This window comes from Bos taurus, chromosome 18 (assembly GCF_002263795.3).
Source record: "Bos taurus isolate L1 Dominette 01449 registration number 42190680 breed Hereford chromosome 18, ARS-UCD2.0, whole genome shotgun sequence".
Classification (NCBI taxonomy): domain Eukaryota; kingdom Metazoa; phylum Chordata; class Mammalia; order Artiodactyla; family Bovidae; genus Bos; species Bos taurus.
The window spans coordinates 53,102,934-53,130,559 of NC_037345.1; the positions used below are offsets into that span (position 1 = coordinate 53,102,934).

At 50.6% G+C, this 27,626-nt stretch overlaps 2 protein-coding genes across 7 annotated transcripts in view; one reads left to right on the forward strand and one right to left on the reverse strand.

Moving 5' to 3' along the window:
* The first annotated feature begins 1,446 nt into the window (after positions 1–1,446).
* VASP (vasodilator stimulated phosphoprotein) lies at positions 1,447–14,902 on the forward strand. Of its 6 annotated transcripts, XM_005219266.5 has the most exons (14): positions 1,845–2,186; positions 6,050–6,240; positions 9,320–9,491; positions 9,576–9,741; positions 10,808–10,901; positions 11,394–11,443; positions 11,563–11,804; positions 11,940–12,040; positions 12,571–12,622; positions 12,784–12,820; positions 13,035–13,080; positions 13,234–13,324; positions 13,860–13,917; positions 14,045–14,902. In XM_005219266.5, exons 3-14 carry the CDS (start codon positions 9,354–9,356, stop codon positions 14,080–14,082), a joined length of 1,113 nt encoding a protein of 370 aa, XP_005219323.1. In that variant the 5' UTR covers positions 1,845–2,186; positions 6,050–6,240; positions 9,320–9,353; the 3' UTR covers positions 14,083–14,902.
* A 389-nt stretch (positions 14,903–15,291) lies between these two features.
* OPA3 (outer mitochondrial membrane lipid metabolism regulator OPA3) overlaps positions 15,292–27,626 on the reverse strand; it is a 66,718-nt gene continuing 54,383 nt past the window's right edge. Inside the window, exon 2 of the mRNA NM_001079605.1 lies at positions 15,292–16,615. Coding sequence (NP_001073073.1) covers positions 16,182–16,615 — 434 coding nt within the window. The 3' untranslated portion in view covers positions 15,292–16,181. The remainder of the gene's footprint in view (positions 16,616–27,626) is intronic.

The window sequence follows — 27,626 nt, forward strand, 5'->3', positions numbered from 1 at the left end:
CCTGTTTTGTACAGCACTTGAGCTAAGAATGATTTTTACATTTTTAAAGGGTTGTAAAAAATACATAAAAGAGGCTCTATGTCTAATATACTTAAAATATTTACTATTTGGGCTTTATTTATTTGGCTGCTCTGGGTCTTACTTGCAGCACCAGCGATCTAGTTCCCTGACCAGGGATGGAAACCGGGCTCCCTACTTGTGGTCTCAGCCTCTGGACCACCAGGGAAGTCCCTATTTGGATCTTTACCAAAAAATTTGCTGACTATAGTGCAAGTGGCACACAGAAGCACCACTTTCCCATTTCACAGATGGGAAAGCTGAGACCCAGAGAGGAGAAAGGACTTGCCCATGGTCACAAAGAACTGGGGTTCTCAAGTCTGTCCCCAAATGACTCACAGCCTGAGGAGACACAAAGAGAAATAATTATAACCTACAGTGGATCAGGGTTTAAGGCCTTCCACTGTGGGGTAGGGGAGAAGGAAATGGCAACCCACTCCAGTATTCTTGCTTAGAGAATCCTGTGGACGGAGGAGCCTGGTGGGCTGCCGTCTATGGGGTCGCAGAGAGTCGGACACGACTGAAGCGACTTAGCAGCAGCAATAGCAGCAGTGTACGGTAGAGAAGGGGAGAGGATTACTCAGTTCTTCAGAGAAGAATTAATATCAGAGACTGGCCTAGAAGAATGAGATAAAGATCAGGGTATCGCCCAGGCAGCAGGCTCCTTTAGGAAACAGGTAGGAAGCTTGATTCCCTCACCAAATCAGCTAGGCCCTAAGAATTGTTTTACTCTCATTAACCACTGGAGTCCTGGTGGCTCAGGCAAGAGGGCTCTAGCCCAGATTTATTCCCTGCCTCTAGACCTCAGTTTATCCATTTCTAAACTTTCAACTGATTGCCCAGACTCCTGCCCTCCAGGCCAGGTGGCGCTCTACAGGAGGGGCGTGGTCATATTGCTGGCGTCTCGTGGGGGTGGAGTCTGCGGGTCCCGGTGCGGAAGCCCGGGAGGCTGTAGGGACTCAGCCTGAACCTTGCGCGTGGGGGAGGGGTCTCGCAGGAGTCGGTAGAGGGAGGGTCCCCCAACTCCGTGCCCTCGGATTGCTGCATGATCCCACCATCTTCCGCACGCGAAACTGAGTCACGGCGGGGCGTGCGTGGGTAGGGGGCCAGGAGCCTTATTCACACAGGGATCGGGAGTCCCATTCCCACCCAGGTCCACCGCTGCACCACCCCCCCCCACACCCCGCCCCACACACACACCCTGCGGTTGTGAGTCAGCGGCCGGCCGCGCCCCCTCGGCCCACTTCCTCCTCACCTTCCCTGGGCGGGCGGGGGTGGGGGGCAACGAGAGAGGTGGGCCCCCTCCCCACCCATCCCCCTCCTCGGCGAGGGAGGTGGATCACCCTAGTGACCCCTCATAAATTGGGGGAGGAGGGAGACCTTGGGGGGGGGTAGTCCCGAAGGTAGGATTTAAGGGAGAAAATCGGAGAAAATCTATGCTTGACCCGAGGGTCCTCCTCGTCCCCCAAATTGAGAAGAATGTAAAGAAATGAAAAAAAGTCGATGAGGAAGGTAAGAAGAAATTCTGCCCCCCTGATATTCCCCTAAGAATTTCCATCGTGGCAGAGAACTCAGGATCAAGGAAGGATCCCTTCCTCTCTATCAAGCTTCCCCTCTAATTTGGGGGTGACCCCCAGAGTGCATCGCTGTGCAAAAATGTTGGGGAAGAGGGAAATAGCGGAAGTCGAAGGTTCCGCGTTGCCCTTTTAAGCGCCCTCCACCAACCCCCCCCAACCCCACCGCCTTAAGGTGTCCGCGGCCCCTTTAAGGCGCAGGGCATTGTGGGTGCGGGGAGTGGAATTTTGGAACGAAATGTAGCAAAGAGAAGTACAGTAGTAAGAGTAACATTGTAGCTGCTGCCGGCCGAGGGGGCGCGCCGGGGAGGGGACGCCGCACCCTCTTTCTGCCGCACGGACCCCCCGAGCAGAACCCCAGAGGGAAGAGGCGCCCGAGGACCCGCCCCGGCCCTGTCCACGTTCCCCCCCAGGAAGCCGGACTCTATGGGGCGGGACCCTGGGGGAGACTGAGCAGAACCTAGAGCCAGCGCTGAATCTCTGAACCCCGAGCCAGGGGCGCCCCGGGAGCACCTAGCCCGTGGGCGCTCCGCCCGCCCGCCGAGCAGCCATGAGGTGAGCCTCCAACTGCCTCCAGACCGTTCCCTGGCCGGCGCGGGCTCCTGCCGCCCTGCCTTTGTCCCCTCCTCCCCCCAGCTTGGTCCCGGTTGGAATTTGGGGACTGGGCACTGGGCGCCTCGGATTTGAGGCCGAGCCCCCTTGGACGAGCTCCAAACACTGACCACTTCCCCTTGACTCTCAAGGCTCTAGGTGGTGCCGTGAGATTCTCCTGGGAGCCCTTAGGTTTGGGGGCGCTCCGAGGACTCCCGAAATTTTTTAAGACTTTTCAGAGAACCTCCAAGTTGGCAAATAATCCCTGCAGAGAAGCTAGGGGTTAGGCAGGACTCAGACTGCCCCCAAATCTCAACCTGGCCCTGAGAGGGATTATGGGGGGCCGGTTTGGGAATCCCCTGGGACCTGGAAGAGAGATTGAGACGTAGAGCTTGGTTTTCGGGGTCCCCCTATACATGGCGCTGGAAATTCTTCCCACGAGGGACTTTGCTCATTAACTTAGGGGGTACCTAACCCCTAAATTTGGGCGGTTCATCCCCCTGTGAAGGAGGTTGATGTGGACGGATCCAGGGACCCAGACGCAGTCTGGAGGGTCTGGTTGGGACTCCCGTTCCTCGCCGCTCCCCACCCACAATGTGCTTAAAACAGGCTGTGCCTAGGAGGGAGCGAGCGCTCTGTGCCGAGGGCGCCTCCCCGGCCCCGGCCCGAAGGGCGGCCCCTCTCCCCGACCTGCGCGGCCCTGGAGAGGGAGGGGGCGCGGCAGCTGGGGGAAGAGGGGCCTTTGTCTAACTGACTCACCTGTCGAGACAGCTGGTGTGTGTGTGTGTGTGTAGTGGGGGGGAGGCGGGCTGAGAGTGCCGTGGGCCGGCTGCTTTCCCCACCACGGCGCCTCCCCCTTCTCTCAACACCGCCCCCCCTTACCCAGCCGTCCGGAGTTGTGCGGTTGGAGGAGGGGGCGTTGGAAAGCCTCAAGGTCATAGCCCTCTCCCTCTGGGACTCAGGCTTCCCAGGGAGTTCCAGCTATCTTCCCAGGAATTTAATCCTGAGTGGGGGTCCCAAGGGACCCAGGGATTTTGTTTTTCCCCGGAGCCTCCCTCAAAACTCCTGGGCTCACCTGAGGGCGGGGCCGGTGCAGACTGGGGGACCCGACTGGCCCTCCCCCTCATTCTCCCATCCTCCCCGGCCCCCCATAATCTCTCCCTTGAGGCCTGAGCCTGACAATACTATCTCCTTTCCTCTACTCTCTCAGAGACTTCCTGCTCCAAAGCCCCCAGCTTGAGGGGGAGGCCCCTGGGGGGCCGCTGGGGATTAACCCCCTGGGGCCCACATCCTCTCTCATCTGCCACGTTCCCTGCCCTTTGACATCTGGGTGGCATTCCTTTTTGTGGTCATTAGAGAATACCCCCTCCCACATTTGTTCCTTCTGCTGAAAAGGGATTGTTGGAAAATTTGGAACAATGGGGGCACCCACAGACACCCACAAGACTTCCTGCCTACTCTTACCGCCACTATAGCAACATCTCTAAAAGGTCTGCCCGGGAGAGAGGGCAGTTTTGGGGAGTCAGGCCCTGTTCCTTCACCTTCTTCCCGGGGGACTCTCCTCTCCTACTGCCCCCCAGCCCCGCCCCGTGCGCGCCTCCCCCCCCCCCCCCCCCCCCCGCCCCGCCACCCGCGTTTCCGGTCCCAGGCATGGTGGAAGGCGTGGAAGGCGGATGGCGGATGTCCGAGTTAGTGCTGCCTCACTCACTGAGACCGTAAAAGGGCAGGAGCAATGTCTGGGCCAGCCTCCCGCCCCCGCCTCCCCCAGTCCCAGAGGCCCTGGCCCTCCCACAAGGCCCCCTGCTACTGCGAGCCGTGACCAAACCTCCTGTATCTCCTGGGGGGTGGGCAGAAGTTAGCTGATGCCTGTCCCAGCAGAGGGTTACTCCCATCTCCTGAAGGGTCTTCCCTGCTGATGGCCACACTAGCCTTCTTGGGCTGTGCCCCTACTCCCAGGACAGCTAGGATTCAAAAAGACCCACGGCCCTGTCTAGGGGCTGCTGGGGAAACTGAGGGAGGCTCAAAGAGAGAAAAGGCCTGGCCCAAGATCCCTCAGAAATTTCTAAGCAGTGTTGAGGCATGGGAGGGCACTGGGATCCCCTGATTTCTGGCTGGTTAGGCTGGAGACAGTCTTGGGGACAGTTGGAAGAGAGGCTGTAAAGATGGAAAATTACAGTTTTTTTTTTTTCTCAGTTTGACAAATATTTGTTGAGTGTCTGCCGTGTCCGGGACTCTGCGCTGGAATTCTGGGAAGTGGGGCAGAGGTCTGAGACTCTAAGGGCAGAGGAGACTCTAGAACTTGGTTCATTTATTATTGTTTTTAATAATGAGAGACCATTTGATCAAGCAACTCCTTTGTGCCAGGCATTGTACCAGGTGCCTGATTCAAATTAATCCTCACGGCAATTGTAAGAGATTGATACTATTATGATCGTCCCCCTTTCCCAGATGGGAAAATTGAGGCACTGGGGAATTAAGCAGATTACCTATTAAAGTCAGTTTGGAAGTAGGCAAGATTGGATATGAACCAAAGCCTCTTTCCAGACTATTGTACTCTTAAAGAAAAGCAAAGTCAAACCTTTAGTGGCCTTAGCAAAAAACAAGTAACCTGCTTTTACTGTACAAACACTGAAGATAATGCTGATAAGCAAGAAGGAACCCAGTTACCTTCCTGTTCACTTATGGGGAACTGAGGCCTGTCAAGGAGGAGGGACTAGAGTGAACCCATAGAAGCCCTACAGACGCTATACCTGTGTTTCTATCCAGGGTTGCTTCAAAGATTTGTAGTTTGTAAAGGCTGTGTATCCCTGGGTCTTTGTGGGGTGGATTACAGTTTAAGGGGCTATCAGATGAAGGGGTAGAAGGAAGGGCAAACCTCTCAATGGGTAAATTTCAGTAAACCAGAGTGACTGTGCTTGATTGCCTCCCATGATGAGAGGCTCTCTCTTTCCTGTATGTATTGCTTCTTGGCTCCCTTATATGTTGTTTGTGTGCTTAGTCACTTGAGTCTGACTTTTTGTGACCCTTTGGACTGTAGCCCGCCAGGCTCCTCTGTCCATGGCATTCTCCAGGCAAGAATATTGGAGTGGGTTGCCATTTCCTTCTCCAGGGGATCTTCCCAACCCAGGGATCAAACCCATATCTCCTATGACTCCTGCATTGCAGGCAGATTCTTTACTCTCTGAGCCATCGGGGAAGCTCTCCCTTTTGGTCCTGTGCCAAATTCCAGGTCCTGCGCTTAAGGCTTTTCTTATCTCTTTCAATCCTTACCAAACCCCAGGGAGTTACGGTTTCCAGGGCTGGAAAGTGAGGCTTAGAGAGGTGAAGCCATGCAGCAAGGGGTTGACTTCAATTCTCCTTTACTGACCACATACTGGAGATTTCCAGAATGGGAGGGCTTGTGGGAGAGTTCTGGGCTGACTGGGGATTCAGGCTGTCTCATGTCAAATTGAGGCTGTGAGACCCCAGTGTTGAATTGAAAGTGTTAGTCGCTCAGTTGTGTCTTACTCTTTGCAACCCCATGGAGCCCGCCAGGCTCCTCTGTGATGGGATTTCCCAGGTAGGAATACTGGAGTGGGTAGCTATGCCCTTCTCCAAGGGATCTTCCCAACCCAGGGATCAAACCCGTGTCTCCTGCATTGCAGGCAGATTCTTTACCATCTGAGCCACCAGGGAAGCCCCCAGAGACCACTGGAATTAAGCAGACCTTATATGCATCTCACTCCCGGCTTCCTGGCTGTGAGATTTTTCCGATCTAGCTTTTTGTCTGGTTTATAGGTGGATTTTTTTTTTTTTTTGTACTTAAGTAATGAATTAATTTTTTATAGGTAATACCAGCCCATGGTAAAACAAAGCAAAAAGAGAAGACATAATCAAGCAACTCAAGTGGGTAAACAGTGCGAACTGTCCACTTCCTGCCTCCTTTGTCAGACCCCCGGTGCCTCAGTGCCTCAGAGGCGAGCAGGGGAGGCTAGTCCCCTGAGAAGCAACCTCGCTTTTCACCACTCTGGGTGCAGAGGTATTTATATCCTCCCCAGCTTTTTTTTTTTTTTTTTTTAATCTCTCACACCACTTTATACCTTGCCTTAAAAAAAAAAAAATCAGCTTAGCTGTTTCCTCATCTTTAAATGAGGTTAAGAACATTGCGGGTGGGGAAGATCAGGACTTGGGTTCAAATATGAGCCCCTGTGCTTGTTTGCTGTGTGACCTGGGATGGCTGTCTTCACTCCTCTGTGGCCACAGTTCCTTGTCTGGAAAAAGGGTGTGCACTGAGGTCACTGTAAGGTTCACTGTGGCAGCTGGAGCTCCGTACCTGGAACGGTGTCTGGGACACAGACTAACCAATACATGTCAGCTGCTGTTAAAAAAAAAAAAAAAATTTCCTTTTTTTATAGACGGCTAATTTAACAACTCCTGGATACCTGCTAGGTTCTAGGCACGAGTCTAGGTTCTGAGAACACAGTAGTGAACAGAAAAGACAAAAATCCCCGCCCTTGTGGTCCTGACATTTTGGTGGGGGAGACAGATAGAGCCCTGATGAAACACCCAACGGTGTGTGCAGTGAGAGCTTTTCCAGGTAGGGTAGTCAGGGAGGGCTTCTCGGAAGAGGTGATGGCTAAGCAGAGGCCCGAAGGAGGTGAAAATCCAGGTTGAGGGAGAAAGGGAGCGCAGCCCTGAGGTGGAGATGTGTCTGGCATGTTGAAGTGGGGGCTAGAACGGCTGCTGGGGCCAGTCGAGGGGAGATCAGAGATCATACAGATCATGAAGGCCGCAGAGAGAACTTGGCCAGAATAAAAATTCTGCTGGGAGCTGCCAGCGGAGCTTCCAAGAAGAGGAGATACACAATCTGACTTGTGTTTTAACAGGATCCTTTTGCTGGAATGGGGATACCGTGGCTTGGAGAGGGACAAGACCAGTCCGGGGTCACTCGGCAAACACCCACAGCTCAGGCTAGTCCAGAGACTGAGCAGGGCAGGGGCTCTTGGAAAGAGCAAAGTGCAGCCAGGGTGGGGTAGCAACGAAGGCCCTGGGCACCTGGCCAGAGTCTGCCCTGGGTGTGGGTGGCAGGTGTGGGCGAGGCCTTAACCCTGCCCTGCCGGGGGCAGCGGAAGCCAGAAACAGCCCCTGAGGCTGCGCTTGTCTAGAACCAGCACCTGGTGCTTGGGGAGGGCCCGCACAGTCCGTGGTGGTGAAGACAGTGGACTTGGGGGCCAGGTGGCCTGGGTTCCCATCCTCGCTCTGCTGCCCGCTGGCTGTGTGACCATGGGTGAGTCACACAACCTCTCTGTGCCACTGTTTGCAGTCTTTGCATAATGAGGATGAAATAGCCCACCTGGAAGAGCTGCACTGAGAATAAAATGAGAGATCCGGAGAAAGGGCTGGGTGAAGTGCCTGACAAGAGGGAGCCCCCCTAATTATGCAAACCTGGGGGCTTAGCTCCCTGGCCTAAGAACTCGGATCTGGGTCAGCTGAGGGGGCTTTCCCTGCCTTGTCTTTTATAGTGTCACTGTCACGCTTCAGCCCCTAGCCCTGGTAGAGACAGAGCCATTGCGGGGTATAATTTATCTCCCCGGAAACCTCTGACCACCAACTTCCTCTTTTTAGGAAAAAGTCTGGTGGGGGGTGGGGCTGGGCAGGGACTAGTGCTTCCCCCTGGTTTGTGGGTGACCTTGGCCAAGTCACTTCCCGTCTGGGAGCCTGAGTTTCCCCACTGAGAGAGGAGGGCATTGAACCTTTCCAGAAGGACTGGTGAGGGGTGGAGGAGGGCCCTTCGGTGCCTGTTCAGAGTGCCCAGGGAAGGGATGCTGACAGTTACTCAGCACTCATGCCAGGCACCACGCCAAGCATTCTACATGCCCAGACTCTTACTTCTCCCACTGCCCTGGGAGGTGGGGTCTGTCATTTCCCCAGTTTGCGGGCAAAGAAGATGACTTCTGTGGGAAGGTTGCTCGCCTGAGTCACATGGAGTAGGTGGCCCAGCGGGGGTTTGAACCTACGTCTGTGGATATCAGATCCTGAACCCTGAGCTGCGTTACTGAGCCCCCTCCCTGCAGGGCTAAGTCAGATGTCATCTCCTCCAGGAAGTCTTCTCTGATTCAAAGGCTGGGGCAGGCCCTGCTTCTGGGCAACCCCAGGCCTGGTCTTGGATTATCACCATGTGCGGACAGCACAGTCCCTTGCGATGCTCCCCTGCCCTGCAGGGTGGGGCCGGGGCTGTCTGGGTCACTGCCGGACACAGAGCAGGGAGTGTCTGCTGATGGCCGTTGGCGCCAGGGGGCGGGGGAGGGCGGGTGGTGCCGGATGGATGGGGTGGGCAGCAGGAAGGGGAAGAGCCTGGGATCTTGCATCGGTCCCCAACTTGCTGCAAGCCTCACCCTTCACCTCCCTGAGCCTCAGCTTCCTCCTCCACAGTGGGGAATGGGGGCAGGAAGGTCCAAGCCTCCCAGCAGAGACAGGGAAACTGAGGCTCCAGGCGCATCGGGCAGGGGCTTGTTCCCAGTGCTGCCCAGGACACCTGCTCTGTCCCTTGCATCCGCTTCTCCCGGGCCCCCTCCTCCAGCTCTCATGCCACATCTCTGTCTCTCGGTCCATCTCAGTCCTCTCTGTCTGCCTGTTTGTCTGCTCTCTGCCTTTGCCTCTCTTCTCCCCATTACTACTTTCAGTCCATCTCCCCTGTAACAATCTGACCCCCTTTCTTACCTCTCTCTCCCCATCGTCAGTCTGTATGTTTGTCTCTTCCAGCAGGTCTGACTCTTCTTCTTCCTGTCTCTTGCTCCCCATTTGACTGTCTGTCTCTTTCCTTGTCTGTCTCACATCCCCCGGTTTGTCTTATTTGTCTGTCTCTCCCGGTGTGTCTTTCGCCGTCCCACCTGTCTTTTTCTCCTCCAGTCTCCCTGTCTGGGTCTCTCCGAGGGCCTGTCCTCAGCCCTCTCTCTCGGTCTGTCTTCCTCTTCGTGGGTCCCCTATTCCTGGCACACTGGCTTTGCATCTCCGAATCTCCCAGGGGAACGAGAAGGCGACCGGCCCCTGGGGGGAGGATGCCAGGCTCCCCACAGCTAACTGGCCTCTCTCCCTTTTGCCCGCCTGCCTCTCTGCAGCGAGACGGTTGTGTGCACCAGCCGGGCCACGGTGATGCTCTATGATGACAGCAACAAACGCTGGCTGCCCGCCGGCACGGGCCCGCAGGCCTTCAGCCGCGTCCAGATCTATCACAACCCCACCGCCAACTCCTTCCGGGTGGTCGGCCGCAAGATGCAGCCGGACCAGCAGGTGAGGCTCCCCTCCTCCTCACCCCCTCTGCCTGTGGGGCCTCACCACCGCTCACCCACTTCTCCCCTACCCCTCTCCCACCAGGTGGTCATCAACTGTGCCATCGTCCGGGGTGTCAAGTATAACCAGGCCACCCCCAACTTCCACCAGTGGCGCGATGCCCGGCAGGTCTGGGGCCTCAACTTTGGCAGCAAGGAGGATGCCACGCAGTTTGCCAACGGCATGGCCAGCGCCCTAGAGGCCTTGGAAGGTTAGAGACAGCGGGCGGAGGGGACCATTGAGCCCTGCGGTGGGGCCTGGGGCCACCCCTTTACCACTCGGCCTCAGTATACTCATCTGAAAACAGGGCTCATTCACTGCTGCTATGGAGAGTTACTGGGCTGACCAGAAAGCTCATTCAGGTTTTTCCGATGTTACAGAGAAACCCACGTGGATTTTTTTGGCCATCCCAATTCTGTGGGCTCCTCTTTGCCCCAGTTGCACCCACATGTCAAACGCATGGTTCCTAAGAGCCCATTTTGCTCCATGAATTTTTACACTTGCACACTCCTGTGTGACCGCCTCCCAGATCAAGATAGAAATATTTCAGGCCTCCGGGGGGTTTCCTTTGCCCTTTCTTCAGGTAACCATTAGACTGACTGACATCATTGTCAGTTAGTTTTCAAGCCACAATGTTAAGAAAAAACTTGCAGTTGGTATTTCTTAAACTGGAATGTGCCTGCGAGTCATCTAGGAAAAAATGCAGATTCTGAATCAGGTAGGTGGGCCAAGGCCGGAGCCTCTGTGCTTCCTGCGAGCTCCCTGATGATGCCAAAGTTGACCGGTCCATAAAGAGCGCTTTGAGGAGCAACAGTTTTAGGTGGCGGCTGTGCGTCTAGGTTCGCAGGTTGTCAAATGGTGGAGGCATTTGCTTCTAGGAGCAACTTCAGCGGCAGTCTGAAGCACAAGAAATACACGGGAGCGGGAGGCCTGGGGCTGGGTGAGGAGGGGGCTGTCAGCCTCTTCTGAGCTCTCAGGTAGGGGGGTCTGAGCAGCTGTGACTGTGCGTTAAGAGCCTGGATTCTGGAATCTGCCTGAATTCAAGTCTTGTCCCTGCTAATTCCCATCTGCAGGCCTTGGGGTGGGTGACCCCCTTCTCTGGGCCTTGGCTGTCCTGCCTGTGATCTGGGTATCCTTCCAGTGCCCACCACCTGTCAGCTCAGTCAGGGGAAGCGGGTGCCAACCCTCCTCATAGGGTACCTGGAGGCCCCTCGGGAGCGTGCCAAGGGGTGGGGCTGGCTTCCGTGTGACTCACTAGCCTTTACTCTCACTTCCAGGAGGTGGGCCCCTGCCCCCGCCACCACCTACAGCGCCTCCCACCTGGTCTGCCCAGAATGGCCCCTCGCCAGAGGAGATGGAGCAGCAGAAAAGGTGGGGCCGGTCCCCGGTGGGAAACCCTCCCCCAGCCAGAGTTCTAGGTGGTTCCAGAACCCCTGACGCCTAGAATTAAGACCTCTCCAACTTTCAATTTTCAGAATGTTCCAACTCCCAGGGGACTAGAAATCCACATCTTTAAGAACCACTCCCCCGCCACTTGGAGTTTGAAAAACTCCTGATGCCCAGAGTTACAGAACCCTTCAAATCTCAGTCCCCTGGACTCACAGAGTCCAGAACTGGGTTTTTTAAAGGATCTTGGGCGTTTTGTGATTCCTGATGGTCTGATGACTAGATCGCTCACATCCTGGTCTCACCCTTTCCCTGCCCTCACCACCCCACCCCCGAGCCCTTTCCTGGGCCCCTGGGAGATAGAAGAAATGAGCGGGGCTTAGGAACCAGCCCTGCCGGACACCTCTGAGAGGCAATCCGGGAGGTTGCTGGCCATCTGGGGGCCCTGAGTGATAGCCACTCGCCCTCCCTCCCCAGGCAGCAGCAGTCAGAGCTCATGGAGCGGGAGCGCAGAGCCTCCAACGCAGGTGATTGCTCAAATGGCCTCAGGGGTCAGGGGACCGCCCCAGAGGAGGGGGTGGGCCAGCCGGACAACAAAGAATGAAGCTTCTCTCTTAGCACCCCTCCTGTTTTGTTTTTCTTACAGGAGGCCCGCCTGCTGCCTCAGCTGGGGCACCACCACCGCCCCCAGGACCTCCCCCTCCTCCGGGTCCACCCCCACCCCCTGGTCTCTCCTCCTCAGGGGTCTCGGCTGCCACGCAGGGAGCAGGGGGAGGCCCACCCCCGGCACCCCCTCTCCCTACAGCACAAGGCCCCAGTGGTGGAGGGACTGGGGCCCCCAGCCTGGCCTCAGCCATTGCTGGTGCCAAACTCAGGAAAGTTAGCAAGGTGAGGGGTAGGCGCAGTGGGTGTGGGGTGATGGGTCTGATATAATAATGGAATGAGGCCAGAGTTGCCTGGGAGCCTCACAGGAGGGCTGGGAGGCCCCCCCGTAAAGCCCTCTCTTCTCTGTAATTTCTCCAGCAGGAAGAGGCTTCAGCGGGGCCTGTGGCCCCCAAAGCTGAGAGCAGTCGAAGCACGGGTGGAGGCCTCATGGAAGAGATGAACGCCATGCTGGCCCGGAGGTGAGCCTGAGCCCAGAGCTCTCAATGGTCGTGGAAAGCTCTCAAAACAAACCCCTCAGCCCAGCAGTTATCACCTGGAGATTCCGGTTCAGTTGGACCAGGTGTGGGGAGGGCTCAGATTCCTGGTTAGTTTGTTTCTTTGGGTGAAAGTTCATCCTTTGATAGCCAGGTTTGAGATATACTGATGGGGACTGCATTCTCCTGAGATGGCTGAGGTTTGCAACCCCCTAGGTAGCCTCTGGAATGTCTGGAACTCAGAATTTTAGGACCTTAGATGACCTAGCCTCAGAAGCTGGGGACTCTGCCCTAAGAATTTTGTGATTCCCAAATGCAGGAATCCTAAACGCCACCCCCACCCCCTCATTCGCGAACAGCACCCTCTTTAACTTCTAAAATTAAAATGTGCTTAGCCTTGATGAATTCCAGAAGCCTGCACCCTAGGACCCACTTTTCCAGAACCCTGGGGAAGGGAACTGTTGAGTGGCTGAGAGAGGACAGAAGCCATCTGTTTCTGCCTTTCTCTCCCGCAGAAGGAAAGCCACGCAAGTTGGGGAGAAACCCGCCAAGGATGAATCTGCCAATGTGAGTTAAGGACCCTTCCTGCCTAATACACCTTAGGATATACCATTAGAGTAGGAATATTGGGGCGGGGGCTGTGATAGGGATTGGCTGTGTTTGAAGGTGGAGGAAGAAAAGGAGCAGAATGGCCATGTCTGGCTCGTGACAGTTTTATTTCCCACCAGCAGGAGGAGTCAGACGCCAGAGTCCCAGCCCACAGTGGTGAGTGAGAGCCCAGTCTAGTCACAGGAACTACAAGTCCCAGGATGCCCTCTTCTCATATATAACACACCTTCATGGGAAAATCTGTACAGATAATTCTGGGGATTGTAGTCTGAGATGGTTCTTTGAATGGGGGCTGATGAGGCTCGGGAAGAAAGGCTGAGGCAGGGCATTCCTTGTTCCTGATCTTTTTGACTTATTGTCTGTCCCACAGAATCTGTGCGGAGACCCTGGGAGAAGAACAGCACAACCTTGCCAAGGTGGGCCATCAATACTGGGGCCCTACCCCCAGAAAGAGTCGGACTTGCCAAATTTGTAGGGAGGAACACAGTGTGACCCCTGGAATGGGAGGCAGGGGAGGCAGACCCTCTCTCTAACCTTGTTTCTGCCCCACACCATGCCACCTCTCCCAGGATGAAGTCGTCTTCTTCAGTGACCACTTCCGAGGCCCACCCCGCTACGCCTAGTTCCAGTGACGAGTCAGACCTGGAGAGGGTGAAACAGGTAGGGGAGGGGACTGGGGGTGAGGCTCAGGGGATAGAAAGGAGATCTGGGTCTAGACTCTGCCACTGACCTGCTATGTGATTCTAGAAAAGGCCTTGGAACCCTCAGCTTCCCAGTCTGAAAACTGGAGAAATTGGATCGTGTCAGGGATGACAGACCCCATAACCACCTTGTCCAATGCCCATGACAGACCTTACTAATCTATCACTGCATTCATTCCTGATGAGTATCCAGAATCTTTTTCAGCACACTGGCTGCAGACATTTATCACCAACCAGAGTTGGCAGGAGACTGGAATGTCTTATTTGCCAGCCCTGGTACTGAATGTTCTCCAGTACTTTTTTCTCTGGCTCAGAGGATCCAGAATTCTCCCCTAGAAATCTCAGTCACTTTATGGCCTGGCCAGTGATGTCATAGTGTGTGTGTGATACGGGTCTTGACCCTCCTTCCTCTGGCCCCTCAGTCATTAAACGGGGGATTCACTTCTGCAAGTCCAGGTACTCTTCCTCATTGGTTGTACCCCCATTATTTTCAGGAGCTTCTGGAAGAGGTGAGGAAGGAATTGCAGAAAGTGAAAGAGGAAATAATTGAAGGTGAGGTGTTTTCCTTTTTAAACATGTATTTATTTTGGAGGCATGGTGTCCCCTGGAAAGCCCTTGTTTTGGAAGGGAGAAGGGGAAGAGGCTCTGCCCCTGACCTCTGCCCACTGTTTCTTTCCAGCCTTTGTTCAGGAGCTGAGGAAGCGGGGTGCCCCCTGACCACAGGGCCCCAGAAAATCCAGTTTCTCCTTTCCGCACACCCCCTCTGCCTGTCACCCTGCTTTCCCTGCCTCAACTCGACTTGGAATTGGCTGAAGTCTACACAGGAATGCATCTTCCCCACTCCCTATGTCACTTGGAAAATTCCAAGGGGGTGTGGCTTCCCCAGCACCACGCCCACACCCATATTGGCTGCTGATTGGCTGGGGAAGCCCCCACCCTTTGTTCCCTTTGGTCCTTCCCCTCTGCCATCCCCTTGGGGCTGGTTCCTCTGCTGGGGATGTACCAAGTAACCCCACAGTAAGGGGGAAGGAAGGAGGGAATTTCACATTCCCTTGTAGATTCACTTTAACGCTTAATGCCTTTGAAGTTTTGTTTTTTAAGAAAAAAAAGTATATATATATATATATTTAGGTTTGTTGCGGGGGGAGGAAATTTTTTTTTCTCTTTGGTTTTGATAAAATGGGATGTGGGAGTTTTTAAATGCTGTGCCCCTGGCTTGTCCCATTTGGGACAGCTGTGTAAGGAGGGTTGTCCCACCAGGCTGGGGGTGCCTCCCCTTACCCCAGGGACCGACCTCCCTTCCCTCTGGCTCCTTCCCCTTTTCTATGAGGAATTAAGATGCTGTAACTTTTTGGAACCTCAGTTTTTTGGTTTTTTATTTGGGTAGGTTTTGGGGTCTAGGCCATTTTTACCCCCTGGGGATAAACAAGATAAGGGGGAAAGGAATAGGGGAGGAAACCTCTCCTCTTACCTTCACCTTTAGCTTCTTGGAAATGGGCCCCTGTGGAATAAATCTGCCAGTTTTTATAAATGCTAAGATTTCTGGCGTCATTTGACTAGCTGCTCTCATGAGGATGGGCATGTCCCTCCCGCCCTCAGTAATCCACCTTCCCTCACTTTCCTCCTTCCCACCAGAACCTGCTCCTCTGCCCCCTCTTGCTTCCCAGTGCCCCTCAACAGGCAGCTTCCTTAGTCCTTTCCACCCAGCCCTAAAGAAAGCCAAGGGCATCCCTCATTGACCGTTTGCCCTTGGGCCAGACCCTTGGGTTCTCCTGGACCTCAGTGTCTCGGTCTGGGAAAGGACTCAAAGGATGACTCAGGCAGGGCTCCTCCCACCGGGAACCCTTCCAGCTTCTACTTTTAGTGAGCCTTGTACCCATTTGGCAGATGTACATTATGGTTTTCAAGACACTTTCTTAAGATGACTTTTTCCCCCCAGAGCTCCTTTAATTATTATAATATTTACAGTCTTAAAAAGTAGAATTCAGGAATCAGAGGTCATACACACCCCCTTCAGTGGTTCATTGGGTGGGCAGGGGGTAGGTGAGGTAGGTAACAGCCTGGTGGAATTATTCCATTCTGTTGGAGGTAGGGAACTTCAGGGCTGAGGGGCAGACTTCAGTGGCAGAAGACTTTGCATGAAGGTGGGTGGTAACTGAGTGTCCAGTTCAAAGGCAGGAAGTAAGGGGGAATCCCTGAGTACTCTGAAGGGCAGATTTGGATGGAGGAAAGGGTGGAAGGGGAGATCCACTTAAAGAGGGGAGGACCCCAGTCAGGATACCAATGGTGGACTAAATATAGGAGACACAGAGTGACTCAGAAGAGCTGATGCATGCCAAGATCCATCCTATTCCTAATCCCCTAAAAGAGTGAGGTAGATGGAAGGTCATGGGGTCAGGAAGTCCATCAGAGGTTTCTATATTTCCACTACAATGTTCTGTACCAGTGGAGAAGCGGGAAAAGGTAGATGGGGGTCCCAGGAAGAGGACCACTCCTCAGGTAGGTTGAAGATGTGTGATAAAATGAGAGATGGTGTAGTGGTGGGTGGGTGGGGTCCAATGGAAGACACCGCTTCTCCATTCCAAAGTGCTAAACCAGTGGAGTAGGGGGTGGAGGTTTGGGCTGGAACGCTTCACCAGTGGATGGGGGAGTCCCAGTAGAAGGTACCCCTCACTGGGCAGGTTAGTAGGGAGGTGACCAAAGGCCTGGTTGGATCAACCCCTGTCCAGGATCCCGACTGCCCCTAAAGGGGCCTGGTGGTATTAGCTGGGCCGGTTCAGGGAGGGATAGTGCAGACAGACATACCAGCCCAGACTTCAGTCCTGTCCGAGACCTGGGTCTGGCGGCCCCTCATCCCTTGGTGTGGGCTCTTCCTGGGGCGCCGGCGGCAGGTCCTGGACGCAGAGCTGGGCGCGCACCTCTCGCATCTGCGCCTGCAGCTCCTCCAGGGCGCCCGGCGGCGGCGCCGCCTGCACCTGCGCCTGCAGGGCCTCCAGCACCAGCGCCAGGTGGTCCACCTCGTCCCGCATCGCGTCCCAGGCGGCGAGCTGCTCTCCCTCCTTGCGACGCTGTTGCGTCTTTTGTCGCGAGTACTCCAGCACCAGGCAGCCGCAGGCCACCAAGAAGATGGTGGCCTCGCCCAGCAGCTCGGCGCCCAGCTCCGCAGCTGCCTCCTCGTTCAACGGCTTGATGGTTTCCGCATTGAAGCCCATGAGGCGCATCTTGGCCCGCATCTCGACCCAGTGGTACACTGCAGGGGAAGAGAGGGGTCAGGGATCTTGGCTAGGACCGCAAGCCCTGCCCCTCGATGCTCAGTGTTCCTGTCGGAGCAATGGGGACGCAGCGGCCAGAATCGCGAGCGCTAGTGGGAAATGGGCGCCTTAACCAAGACCGGCGCCGGGCCTCGCAGTTACCTGACCAGAAGTGGCCTTGAGGGCATTATTTTGAAAACGTCCAGAAGGTTCTGGTTAACTACTGCAGATGAGAATTGCTGCCCTGGAGGGGAGGTCCAGGGTGTGGGGCAGCATCTCTAGGGGAAGGTGAGTGGTCATAAGTCCAGGGCAGGTGTAAACCTTGCTCCTGCCCCACCCCCAACCCACCAGCCAGGCTCCTTCCCTCTCCCCAAAGGTGGAGCTGATGGTGATGCACTCCATCCGGAAGTGAGTTCAGTGTGGGGTTTGGGGCTTTGTACAGAGCTCAGGGCTGGGGCTCCTGCTCTAATGCCAACTTCTTCCTTATCTGATCACTTGTGTGAACAAGAGTTATCACCATTGTCCTTGTTTGTCAATGCAAGAGTGGCCTAGAGTTGATATTTAAGCCTGAATCCCTGCAGTAATAATTAATACTCATCCATTGATACAAGAACTGATGGGGAAAATAAGGTTCCTTGGGCTCATTAAGGGATGAATTTCTGAAAACATTTATACTTGACCCTTGCCAACCATCCTCCACAGCAATCAGGCTGACCTAATAAGGCTTTTTTTTTTTTTTTGCAAGTTAGAAGAATAACATGCACGTGGTGGGGGGGATCATTTAGATCACACAGAAGTGAGTAAATTGTAAGACAAAAGTCCATCTTTCCACCTCCAGTTTTGGTCCTCCTAGTCCTCAAAGGTTAACCACTTTTTTTTTTTTGGTCACACTCTGACTGGCGGATCTCAGTTTCCTGACCAGGCATTGAACCCAGGCCACATCAACGAAAGCATGGAATCCTAATCATCTGACCACCGGGGAACTCCAAAGGTTGACCGCTTTTGATCTTTTTCTGTTAACATTTGTTAAGCAAAACATGATAAGGACTAGCCGTAAAGAAAAAGTTTGACACACTGGAATGCTCTGAAATTCATTCCTGTTTGATGCCCCAGAGGGTAATTCCCTGGCAATCTAGTAGTTAAGACTCCATGCATCCAATGCTTCGGGTCCTGGTCTGATCCCTGGTGGGGGAACTAAGTTTCCACATGCTGACCCAATGTGATCAAAAAAGAAAAAAAGTGGGGGGAAAGACACAAGCAAGAGAAAGAAAAGGCAAGTTCCAGACTTGGAGAAGCCATTTGCACCATACCTATCTGACAAATAACTCAGATTCAGGATATGCAAAGACCTCCTGGGGATCAATAAGAGCATGTGAGACCAGTCAATAGAAAAAGACTTGAATCACCTAAGAGGAGAACTAAATGGCCACTCTGTGTGTGTGTGTGTGTGTGTGTGTGTTAGTCTCTCAGCCATATCTGACTCTGAGACCCCATGGACTGTACTCTGCCAGGCTCCTCTGTTCCTGGGATTTCCCTGGCAGAATACTGGAGTGGGTTGCCATTCCCTTCTCCAGGGAATCTTTCTGACCCAGGGATGGAACCCAGGTCTCTTGCATTGCAGGCAGATTTTTTACCATATGAGCCACTAGGGAAGCCCACTAGACACGTTAAAAAAAAAAAAAGCTGACCTCTATTACACATCAGGGAAATACTAATTAAAATCACAAAGAGAAAGCCCTATAAACCCCCCAGAATAGCTGAAATGAAAACACCAAACATCCTGAAGTGAAGTGAAAGTCACTCAGTCGTGTCCAACTCTTTGGGATCCCATGGACTATATTGTCCATGAAATTCTCCAGGCCAGAATACTGGAGTGGGTAACCTTTCCCTTCTCCAGGGGATCTTCCCAACCCAGGAATCGAACTGGGGTCTCCTGCATTGCAGGCGGATTCTTTACCAGATGAACCACAAGGGAAGCCCAAAGACAGTGGAGTAGGTAGCCTATCCCTTCTCCAGTGGATCTTCCCAACCCAGGAATCGAACTGGGGTCTCCTGCATTGCAGGCGGATTCTTTACCAGCTGAGCTATGACGGAAGCCTGTTTCTACATATCCTAAGTGCTGCTTAAGACAAACTGCAGTCAGACTCCGAGGAGGTCATTGAGGACACACACCCACTCAGGCAGCTGGTTGGCAGTGGACTACTAAATTTAGCATCCAATCCTGATAAACCAGCAATTCCGCTCCTGGGTGGACACCCACCAAAACCTGTCACATGTTCTCCGAAAGACATGTCCCTGCATGTTCATCTCAGTGCTATGAATAAAGGACCCAAGACAATTTGAATGCCCACCCATAACTGCAGGATTCGTTAAAAAAAAAAATGTACACAGTGAAACACTCAACAGCAGTGAGAACAAGTGAAGCATGACAACATACAGCAAACTGAATAGTGTTGAATGAAAGAGGCCACACAAGCGTACACTGCTGTGTGATTTCCTTTATGTAACAACCCCCAAGAGGCAACCTCCACCCACAGAGTCACAAGTCAGGAGAGTGGCTACCCTTGGCAGGCTTAGTGACCGGAAGGGGGACATGGGAGGCTTTCTAGGGGGCTGGTTATGTTGTTTCCTATTCTTTCTGTGAGTTTATCAAACTGGACACTTAGGATTTGTATACTTTGCTTTAGGTATATTATAATCCAGTTAAAAATTTTCATAACCCAAATGAATCAGTGTTGTCCAGCCACCTTCCTGGTCTCTCCCAAGTGAGTTTCACTTGCAACATCTGGAGGAGCCCAGAGAAATGCCACTGTCCGGTGCCCTGCCCTTCATCAGTCTATTCCTCCCTGTTGCCTGTGGGGGATCAGACTCGGCCTTGGCCACCTGTCAGATGAGCCTGAGACATCTAAGTTCAAGGTGCCCTGACTGCCTATTTAATCCTCTTCCAGTTGGGAAATTGTACAGGCCCCTCCCAAGAGGAATCCCAGTCTTATGATGTCCTCCAGGCTTCTGCTTGTGTGCAGGGAGCAGGGAGAAGGGTTGTGATGGAACCATGAATTCTTTACTCTCCCTGATGTCTGTTAGAAGGCAAAATGGATTCAGAACCCAGGCCTGAGAAATTCCAGTCCCTCACTCAAAATGGGAGGGCAAGGGGCATGACTATGGCTTGTGTTAAAGGGACTCAAATACACATTCCTTTCTCTCTCTCTTTTTTTTTAACATTTGTAATTGTATTATTTTTTTAAAACTTTAAACTTTTTATTTTGTATTGGGGCATAGCTGATTAACAATGGTGTGACAGTTTCAGGTGAACAGAGAAGGGACTCAACCATACATGGATACACATGTATCCATTCTCCCCTATACCCGCCTCTATCCAGGCTGGCACAAAGCACTGAGTAGAGTTCCCTGTGCTATACAGCAGGTCCGTGTTGGTTATCCATTTTGAATATAGCAGAACACACATTCCTTTCTTGTTTAAAAAACAAAATTTGTTGAGCAGTTAAGACAGTTTTTTTTTTGGCCAAGCAGCATGTGGGATCTTAGTTCCTCAACCAGGGATCTAAAATGTGTCCCCTGCATTGAAAACACAGAGTCTTAACCACTGGGTCACCTGAAAGTCCCCAAGAGAGTCTTTATAATATACTTGTATTATATGATTTGAACCACAAGTTTTAAAATTTTTCAAATTCCACATGTCAATTACCTCCACAAATCTAGACAGTTCCTTAAAGGTAAAGGCTCTAAAGGGAATCTCAGCCTGAAATTGAGGAGGATTTTATGTCACCATCTATAAATGCAGCTATGGTTATCAAGCACAGTAGTTAAAACAAAAAAATGGTGAAACCACTCACGTTTGCTTCCCTAACAGTGTCTTATATTCCCAAGCATATTTTTGCCAACTTAGCAACACTTCAGAGTTATTTCATTACTAATAAATAAATCTCATAATTTGCAAAGGAGCTTTATATATTTCAACACACAAGAATCTCCCAAACATAACACAGAGAGAAGAAACGCAAGTTCCAATAGATACAAACAGTGTGAAAAAAACAAGAATGTGCACTGACTGTGGACACACATGTTTAGGAAAAGGAAAATCTCACATGGAGTAACTAACACTCAGCAACTTCAGGACAGATGAGGGAGGAAGCAGGAAGAAAAGAGGCTTTTTAATGTTATCTCCTAAAAACGGGGGAAAAACCCAAAGCAAGTAGGGCAAAATGTTCATCTCTGTTAATCCCAAGTGATAGGTACATGGGTGTTTGTTACATTATTTTCTCTATGTCTGCAATACGTAATGATTAAAAGTAAAAGATTACAGACTTCCCTGGTGGTCCAGTGGCTAAGACTCTGAGCTCCCAGTGCAAGGGCTAGGGTTTGATCCCTGGTCAAGGAACTAGATCCCGCATGCGGTGGCCAAATAAATAAATAAAAATATATAAAAAGTAAAAGAGTATTTCCAAAAAACACCCAATTTTATATATATATATATATATTTGCCACTTGGGGGCAGGCGAAGAGATTTTGATGAATGCACAGTGATAGAAATCAGGTCACTGGTTCCCTGAGGGCAGGGGTGGCCAGAGGGATGGACCGAAAAAAAAATACAAGGAAATCTGGAGGATGATGGAAATATTTTTAGTGGTAGTGATTTCATGGCAAATACCCATGATAAACCCATCACAGTGAACACTTAAAATAAGCACAGTTTATTGCATGTAAGTTATACCTCAAAAATGTTGTTAAATAAAAAAGGAAGTTTACATTTTATACGATTATGAAAGTGAGAAGGCAAGCCACAGACTGGGAGAAAATATTTGCAAATCATATATTTGATGAAGGACTTGTTCCAGAACACATAACGAGCTCTTAAAACTCAACAACAGGAAGATAAATAATCCAGTTAAAATGGGGGAAAGATTTGAACAGACACTTCAGATAAGATCAGATCAGTTGCTCAGTTGTGTCCGACTCTTTGCGACCCCAGGAATCACAGCACGCCAGGCCTCCCTGTCCATCACCAACTCCCGGAGTTCACTCAGACTCACGTCCATCGAGTCAGAGATGCCATCCAGCCATCTCATCCTCTGTCGTCCCCTTCTCCTCCTGCCCCCAATCCCTCCCAGCATTAGAGTCTTTTCCAATGAGTCAACTCTTCGCATGAGGTGGCCAAAGTACTGGAGTTTCAGCTTTAGCATCAGTCCTTCCAAAGAAATCCCAGGGCTGATCTCCTTCAGAATGGACTGGTTGGATCTCCTTGCAGTCCAAGGGACTCTCAAGAGTCTCCTGCAACACCACAGTTCAAAAGCATCAATTCTTCAGCGCTCAGCCTTCTTCACAGCCCGACTCTCACATCCATACATGACCACAGGAAAAACCATAGCCTTGACTAGACGAACCTTTGTTGGCAAAGTAATGTCTCTGCTTTTTAATATGCTATCTAGGTTGGTCATAACTTTCTTTCCAAGGAGTAAGCGTCTTTTAATTTCATGGCTGCAGTCACCATCTGTAGTGATTTTGGAGCCCAGAAAAATAAAGTCTGACACTGTTTCCACTGTTTCCCCATCTATTTCCCATGAAGTGGTGGGACCGGATGCCATGATCTTCGTTTTCTGAATGTTGAGCTTTAAGCCAACTTTTTCACTCTCCACTTTCACTTTCATCAAGAGGCTTTTTAGTTCCTCTTCACTTTCTGCCATAAGGGTGGTGTCATCTGCATATCTGAGGTTATTGATATTTCTCCCAGCAATCTTGATTCCAGCTTGTGTTTCTTCCAGTCCAGCGTTTCTCATGATGTACTCTGCATAGAAGTTCAATAAACAGGGTGACAATATACAGCCTTGACGAACTCCTTTTCCTATTTGGAACCAGTCTGTTGTTCCATGTCCAGTTCTAACTGTTGCTTCCTGACCTGCATACAAATTTCTCAAGAGGCAGATCAGGTGGTCTGGTATTCCCAACTCTTTCAGAATTTTCCACAGTTTATTGTGATCCACACAGTCAAAGGCTTTGGCATAGTCAATAAAGCAGAAATAGATGTTTTTCTGGAACTCTCTTGCTTTTTCTATGATCCAGCGGATGTTGGCAATTTGATCTCTGGTTCCTCTGCCTTTTCTAAAACCAGCTTGAACATCAGGAAGTTCACGGTTCACATACTGTTGAAGCCTGGCTTGGAGAATTTTGAGCATTACTTTACTAGCGTGTGAGATGAGTGCAATTGTGCGGTAGTTTGAGCATTCTTTGGCATTGCCTTTCTTTGGGATTGGAATGAAAACTGACCTTTTCCAGTTCTGTGGCCACTGCTGAGTTTTCCAAATTTGCTGGCATATTGAGTGCAGCACTTTCACAGCATCATCTTTCAGGATTTGGAATAGTTCAACTGGAATTCCATCACCTCCACTAGCTTTGTCCGTAGTGATGCTTTCTAAGGCCCACTTGACTTCACATTCCAGGATGTCTGGCTCTAGGTCAGTGATCACACCATCGTGATTATCTGGGACATGAAGATCTTTTTTGTACAGTTCTTCTGTGTATTCTTGCCATCTCTTCTTAATATCTTCTGCTTCTGTTAGGTCCATAACCATTTCTGTCCTTTATCGAGCTCATCTTTGCATGAAATGTTCCTTTGGTATCTCTGATTTTCTTGAAGAGATCCCTAGTCTTTCCCATTCTGTTGTTTTCCTCTATTTCTTTGCACTGATCGCTGAAGAAGGCTTTCTTACCTCTTGTTGCTATTCTTTGGAACTCTGCATTCAGATGCTTATATCTTTCCTTTTCTCCTTTGCTTTTCGCTTCTCTTCTTTTCACAGCTTTTTGTAAGGCCTCCCCAGACAGCCATTTTGCTTTTTTTGCATTTCTTTTCTATGGGAATGGTCTTGATCCCTGCCTCCTGTACAATGTCACGAACCTCATTCCATAGTTCATCAGGCACTCTATCTATCAGATCTAGGCCCTTAAATCTATTTCTCACTTCCACTGTATAATCATAAGGGATTTGATTTAGTTCATACCTGAATGGTCTAGTGGTTTTCCCTACTTTCTTCAATTTAAGTCTGAATTTGGCAATAAGGAGTTCATGGTCTGAGCCACAGTCAGCTCCCGGTCTTGTTTTTGCTGACTGTATAGAGCTGCTCCATCTTTGGCCACAAAGAATATAATCAATCTGATTTCGGTGTTGACCATCTGATGATGTCCATGTATAGAGTCTTCTCTTGTGTTGTTGGAAGAGGGTGTTTGTTATGACCAGTGCATTTTCTTGGCAAAACTCTATTAGTCTTTGCCCTGCTTCATTCCATATTCCAAGGCCAAATTTGCCTGTTACTCCAGGTGTTTCTTGACTTCCTACTTTTGCATTCCAGTCCCCTATAATGAAAAGGACATCTTTTTTGGGTGTTAGTTCTAAAAGGTCTTGTAGGTCTTCATAGAACCGTTCACCTTCAGCTTCTTCAGCATTACTGGTTGGGGCATAGACTTGGATTACTGTGATATTGAATGGTTTGCCTTGGAAACGAACAGAGATTATTCTGTCATTTTTGAGATTGCATCCAAGTACTGCATTTCAGACTCTTTTGTTGACCATGATGGCCACTCCATTTCTTCTGAGGGGTTCCTGCCCGCAGTAGTAGATATAATGGTCATCTGAGTTAAATTCACCCATTCCAGTCCATTTCAGTTCGATGATTCCTAGAATGTCAATATTCACTCTTGCCATCTCTTGTTTGACCACTTCCAATTTGCCTTGATTCATGGACCTGACATTCCAGGTTCCTATGAAATATTGCTCTTTACAGCATTGGACTTTGCTTCTATCACCAGTCACATCCACAGCTGGGTATTGTTTTTGCTTTGGCTCCATCCCTTCATTCTTTCTGGAGTTATTTCTCCACTGATCTCCAGTAGCATGTTGGACACTTCATCAAACATGATATGCAAACTGTTAATAAGCAAGTGAAAAGATGCTCAAATCATTAGTCAGCAGAGAAATACAAATCAAACCCACATGAGATTCCATTTCACACACACTTTGTTGTTGCTGCTCAGTCACTTAGTCATGTCTGACTCTGTGACTCTACGGACTGCAGCATGCCAGGCTTCCCTGTCCTTCACCATCTCCAGGACTTTGCTCAAACTTATGTCCACTGAGTCGATGATGTCATTCAACCATCTCATCCTCTGTCACCCCTTTCTCCTCCTGCCTTCAATCTTTCCCAGCATAAGGATCTTTTCCAATGAGTTGGATCTTCGCATCAGGTGGCCAAAGTACTGGAGTTTCAGCTTCAGCATCAGTCCTTCCAATGAATATTCAGGACTGATTTTTTTTTAGGATTGACTGGTTGGATCTCCTTGTGTCCAAGGGACTCTCAAGAGTCTTTTCTAGCACCACAGTTTGAAAGCATCAATTCTTCGGCGTTCAGCCGTCTTTATGGTCCAACTCTCATATCCATACATGACTACTGGAAAAATCATAGCTTTGACAACATGGACCTTTGTTGGCAAAGTGATATCTCTGCTTTTTAATATACTGTCTAGGTTTGTCATAGCTTTTCTTCCAAGAAGCAAGCATCTTTTAATTTTGTGGCTGCAGTCACTGTCCGAAGTGATTTTGGAGCCTAAGAAAATAAAGTCTGTCACTGTTTCCATTGTTTCCCCATCTACTTGCCATGAAGTGATGGTACTGGATGCCATGATCTTGGTTTTCTGAATATTGAGTTTTAAGCCAGCTTTTTCACTCTCCTCTTTCACCTTCACATCAAGAGGCTCTTTAGTTCCTCTTCGCTTTCTGTCATAAGGGTGGTGTCATCTGCATATCTGAGGTTATTGATATTTTCCCCGGCAATCTTGATTCAAGCTTGTGCTTCATCTAGCCTGGCATTTTGCATGATGCACTCTGCATGTAAGTTAAATAAGTAGGGTGATTATATATAAAGCCTTGATGTACTCCTTTCCCAATTTTCAACCAGTCTGCCATTCTATGTTGGTTCTAACTGTTGCTTCTTGACCTGCATACAGGTTTCTCAGGAGGCAGATAGGGTGGTCTGGTATTCCCATCTCTTTCAGAATTTTCCACAGTTTATTGTGATCCACAGTAAAAGGCTTTGGCGTAGTCAGTGAAGCAGAAGGAGATGTTTTTCTGGAATTCCATTGCTTTCTCTATGATGCTAATTTTGATGTTGGCAATTTGATGCTGAAACTAAAACCTGACTCAGCCAAAAAAAAAAAAAGACTGTACAATGGTCTCATATGGAATTGGAGGGGAGGGGGGATGCTCTGGAGCCAGGGCAGGCCAGCCCCAGCCCTGCTCTATGACTGTCCTAGCCGGCAGGACATCCGCAGCTACTGCTTCCGCCCCTCCCACTCCCTGAGCCACCCTCACTGCAAGAAGAACCCGCCTGCCAATGCAGGGCACTTCAGTTCAGTAAATGGATTTAAAGAGCCCACGTGCTTCGGGACAACTAAGTCTGCTCACCACAACTACTGAGCCCACTTGCGGCAACTACTGAAGTCTGGCACCTGGAGCCGGTGCTTTGCAACAAGAGAAGCCATCGCAGTGAGAAGCTCATGCACCGCCAAAAAGAGCAGCCCCTGCTCTCAGCAACTAGAGAAAGGCTGCAGCAATGAAGACCCTGTACAGCCAAAAATAAATACATTTCTAAAAAACTCATCAAATTTACACACACTATAAGTAGTGACATTGTATATATATATATAGAAAAAACATTGTAAGTCAATTATACTTCAATACAATTTTAAACATTTAAACCATCAAATTTTATACTTTATATACATGCATTGTATTGTGTGTCGCTTATACCTCAATAAAGCCGCTTTGACAAAAATATCCAAGGGAAGGCAGGGTAAGGACTTAGAGAAAAAGGACTGAAAGAGTTTGTGGCAGGAGACGGGGTACAGAGTGGGTGGTATGTGGCTGAGAATTGCTGCTTTTAATGAGGAGCCTTAGAAAATGCTTATTTATTTTTTTAAAGATTTAACTGATTATTTGTTTTGGCTGTCCTGGGTTGCTGTGCACGGGCTTTCTCCAGCGGCGGCAACCAGGGGCTGCTCTCCAGCTGCGGTGTGCAGGCTTCTCACTGAGGGGGCTGCTCTTGTTGCAGAGCACGGGCTCTAGAGGCCCGGCTTCAGTAGTTGCTGCACCTGCTTGGTTGCTCCTGGGGATGTGGGATCTTCCTGGAGCAGGGATCGAACCATGTCTCCTGCATCGGCAGCCAGCGTCTTAACCACTGGACCACCATGGAAGCCCCGGGAATGTTTATTCTTTAAACTGAGAATTAAAAAATAAACATTTAATGTAATTACACTACTGAGCAACTGAACTGTGTAATTACACACACGCGTTGGCACAGACACAATACTCATGGGACCTGAGCACTGCAGCGCCTATCCTCACCCACCTGCTCTGATTGGTCACCAGGTCTGATGTATCGCAGTCTCTGCCCCTTGGCGCCCCCTGCAGCTCCCCACCAAGAAGGGATCATCCAGAAAATAAAAATACAATGTTAAGCCACAGCCCTCTTCTGCAGAAAACCCTGCTACAGTGGTCTCTACTTGCTCACAGAAAATGTCCTGACTGCTTAAAATGGCCACAAGGCCCAATGGGATTTTTTTTAATTTATTTTTTGTTTAAAAAATTCTGGCAGCGCCAAGAAGCTTGTGAGATCTCAGTTCTCCAACCAGGGATCAAACCCTGCTCTGGGAGCACAGAGTCTTAACCACGGGATTATCAGGGAAGTTCTTTCTCTTTTTTTCACCCAAGTGTTATTCTTAAGAAGAATCTTCTTGTTGTTTAATCACTAAGTCCTGTCGGACTCTGCAACACCATGGACTGGAGACTGCCAGGCTCCTCTGTTCGCAGGATCTCCTGGGCAAGAATACTGGAGTGGGTTGCCATTTCCTTCTCCAGGGGATCCTCTCTACTCAGGGATCGAATCCGCATCTTCTGTATTGGCAGGTGGGTTCATTGGCATGCACAAAGATTGAGTCCAAGGTCCC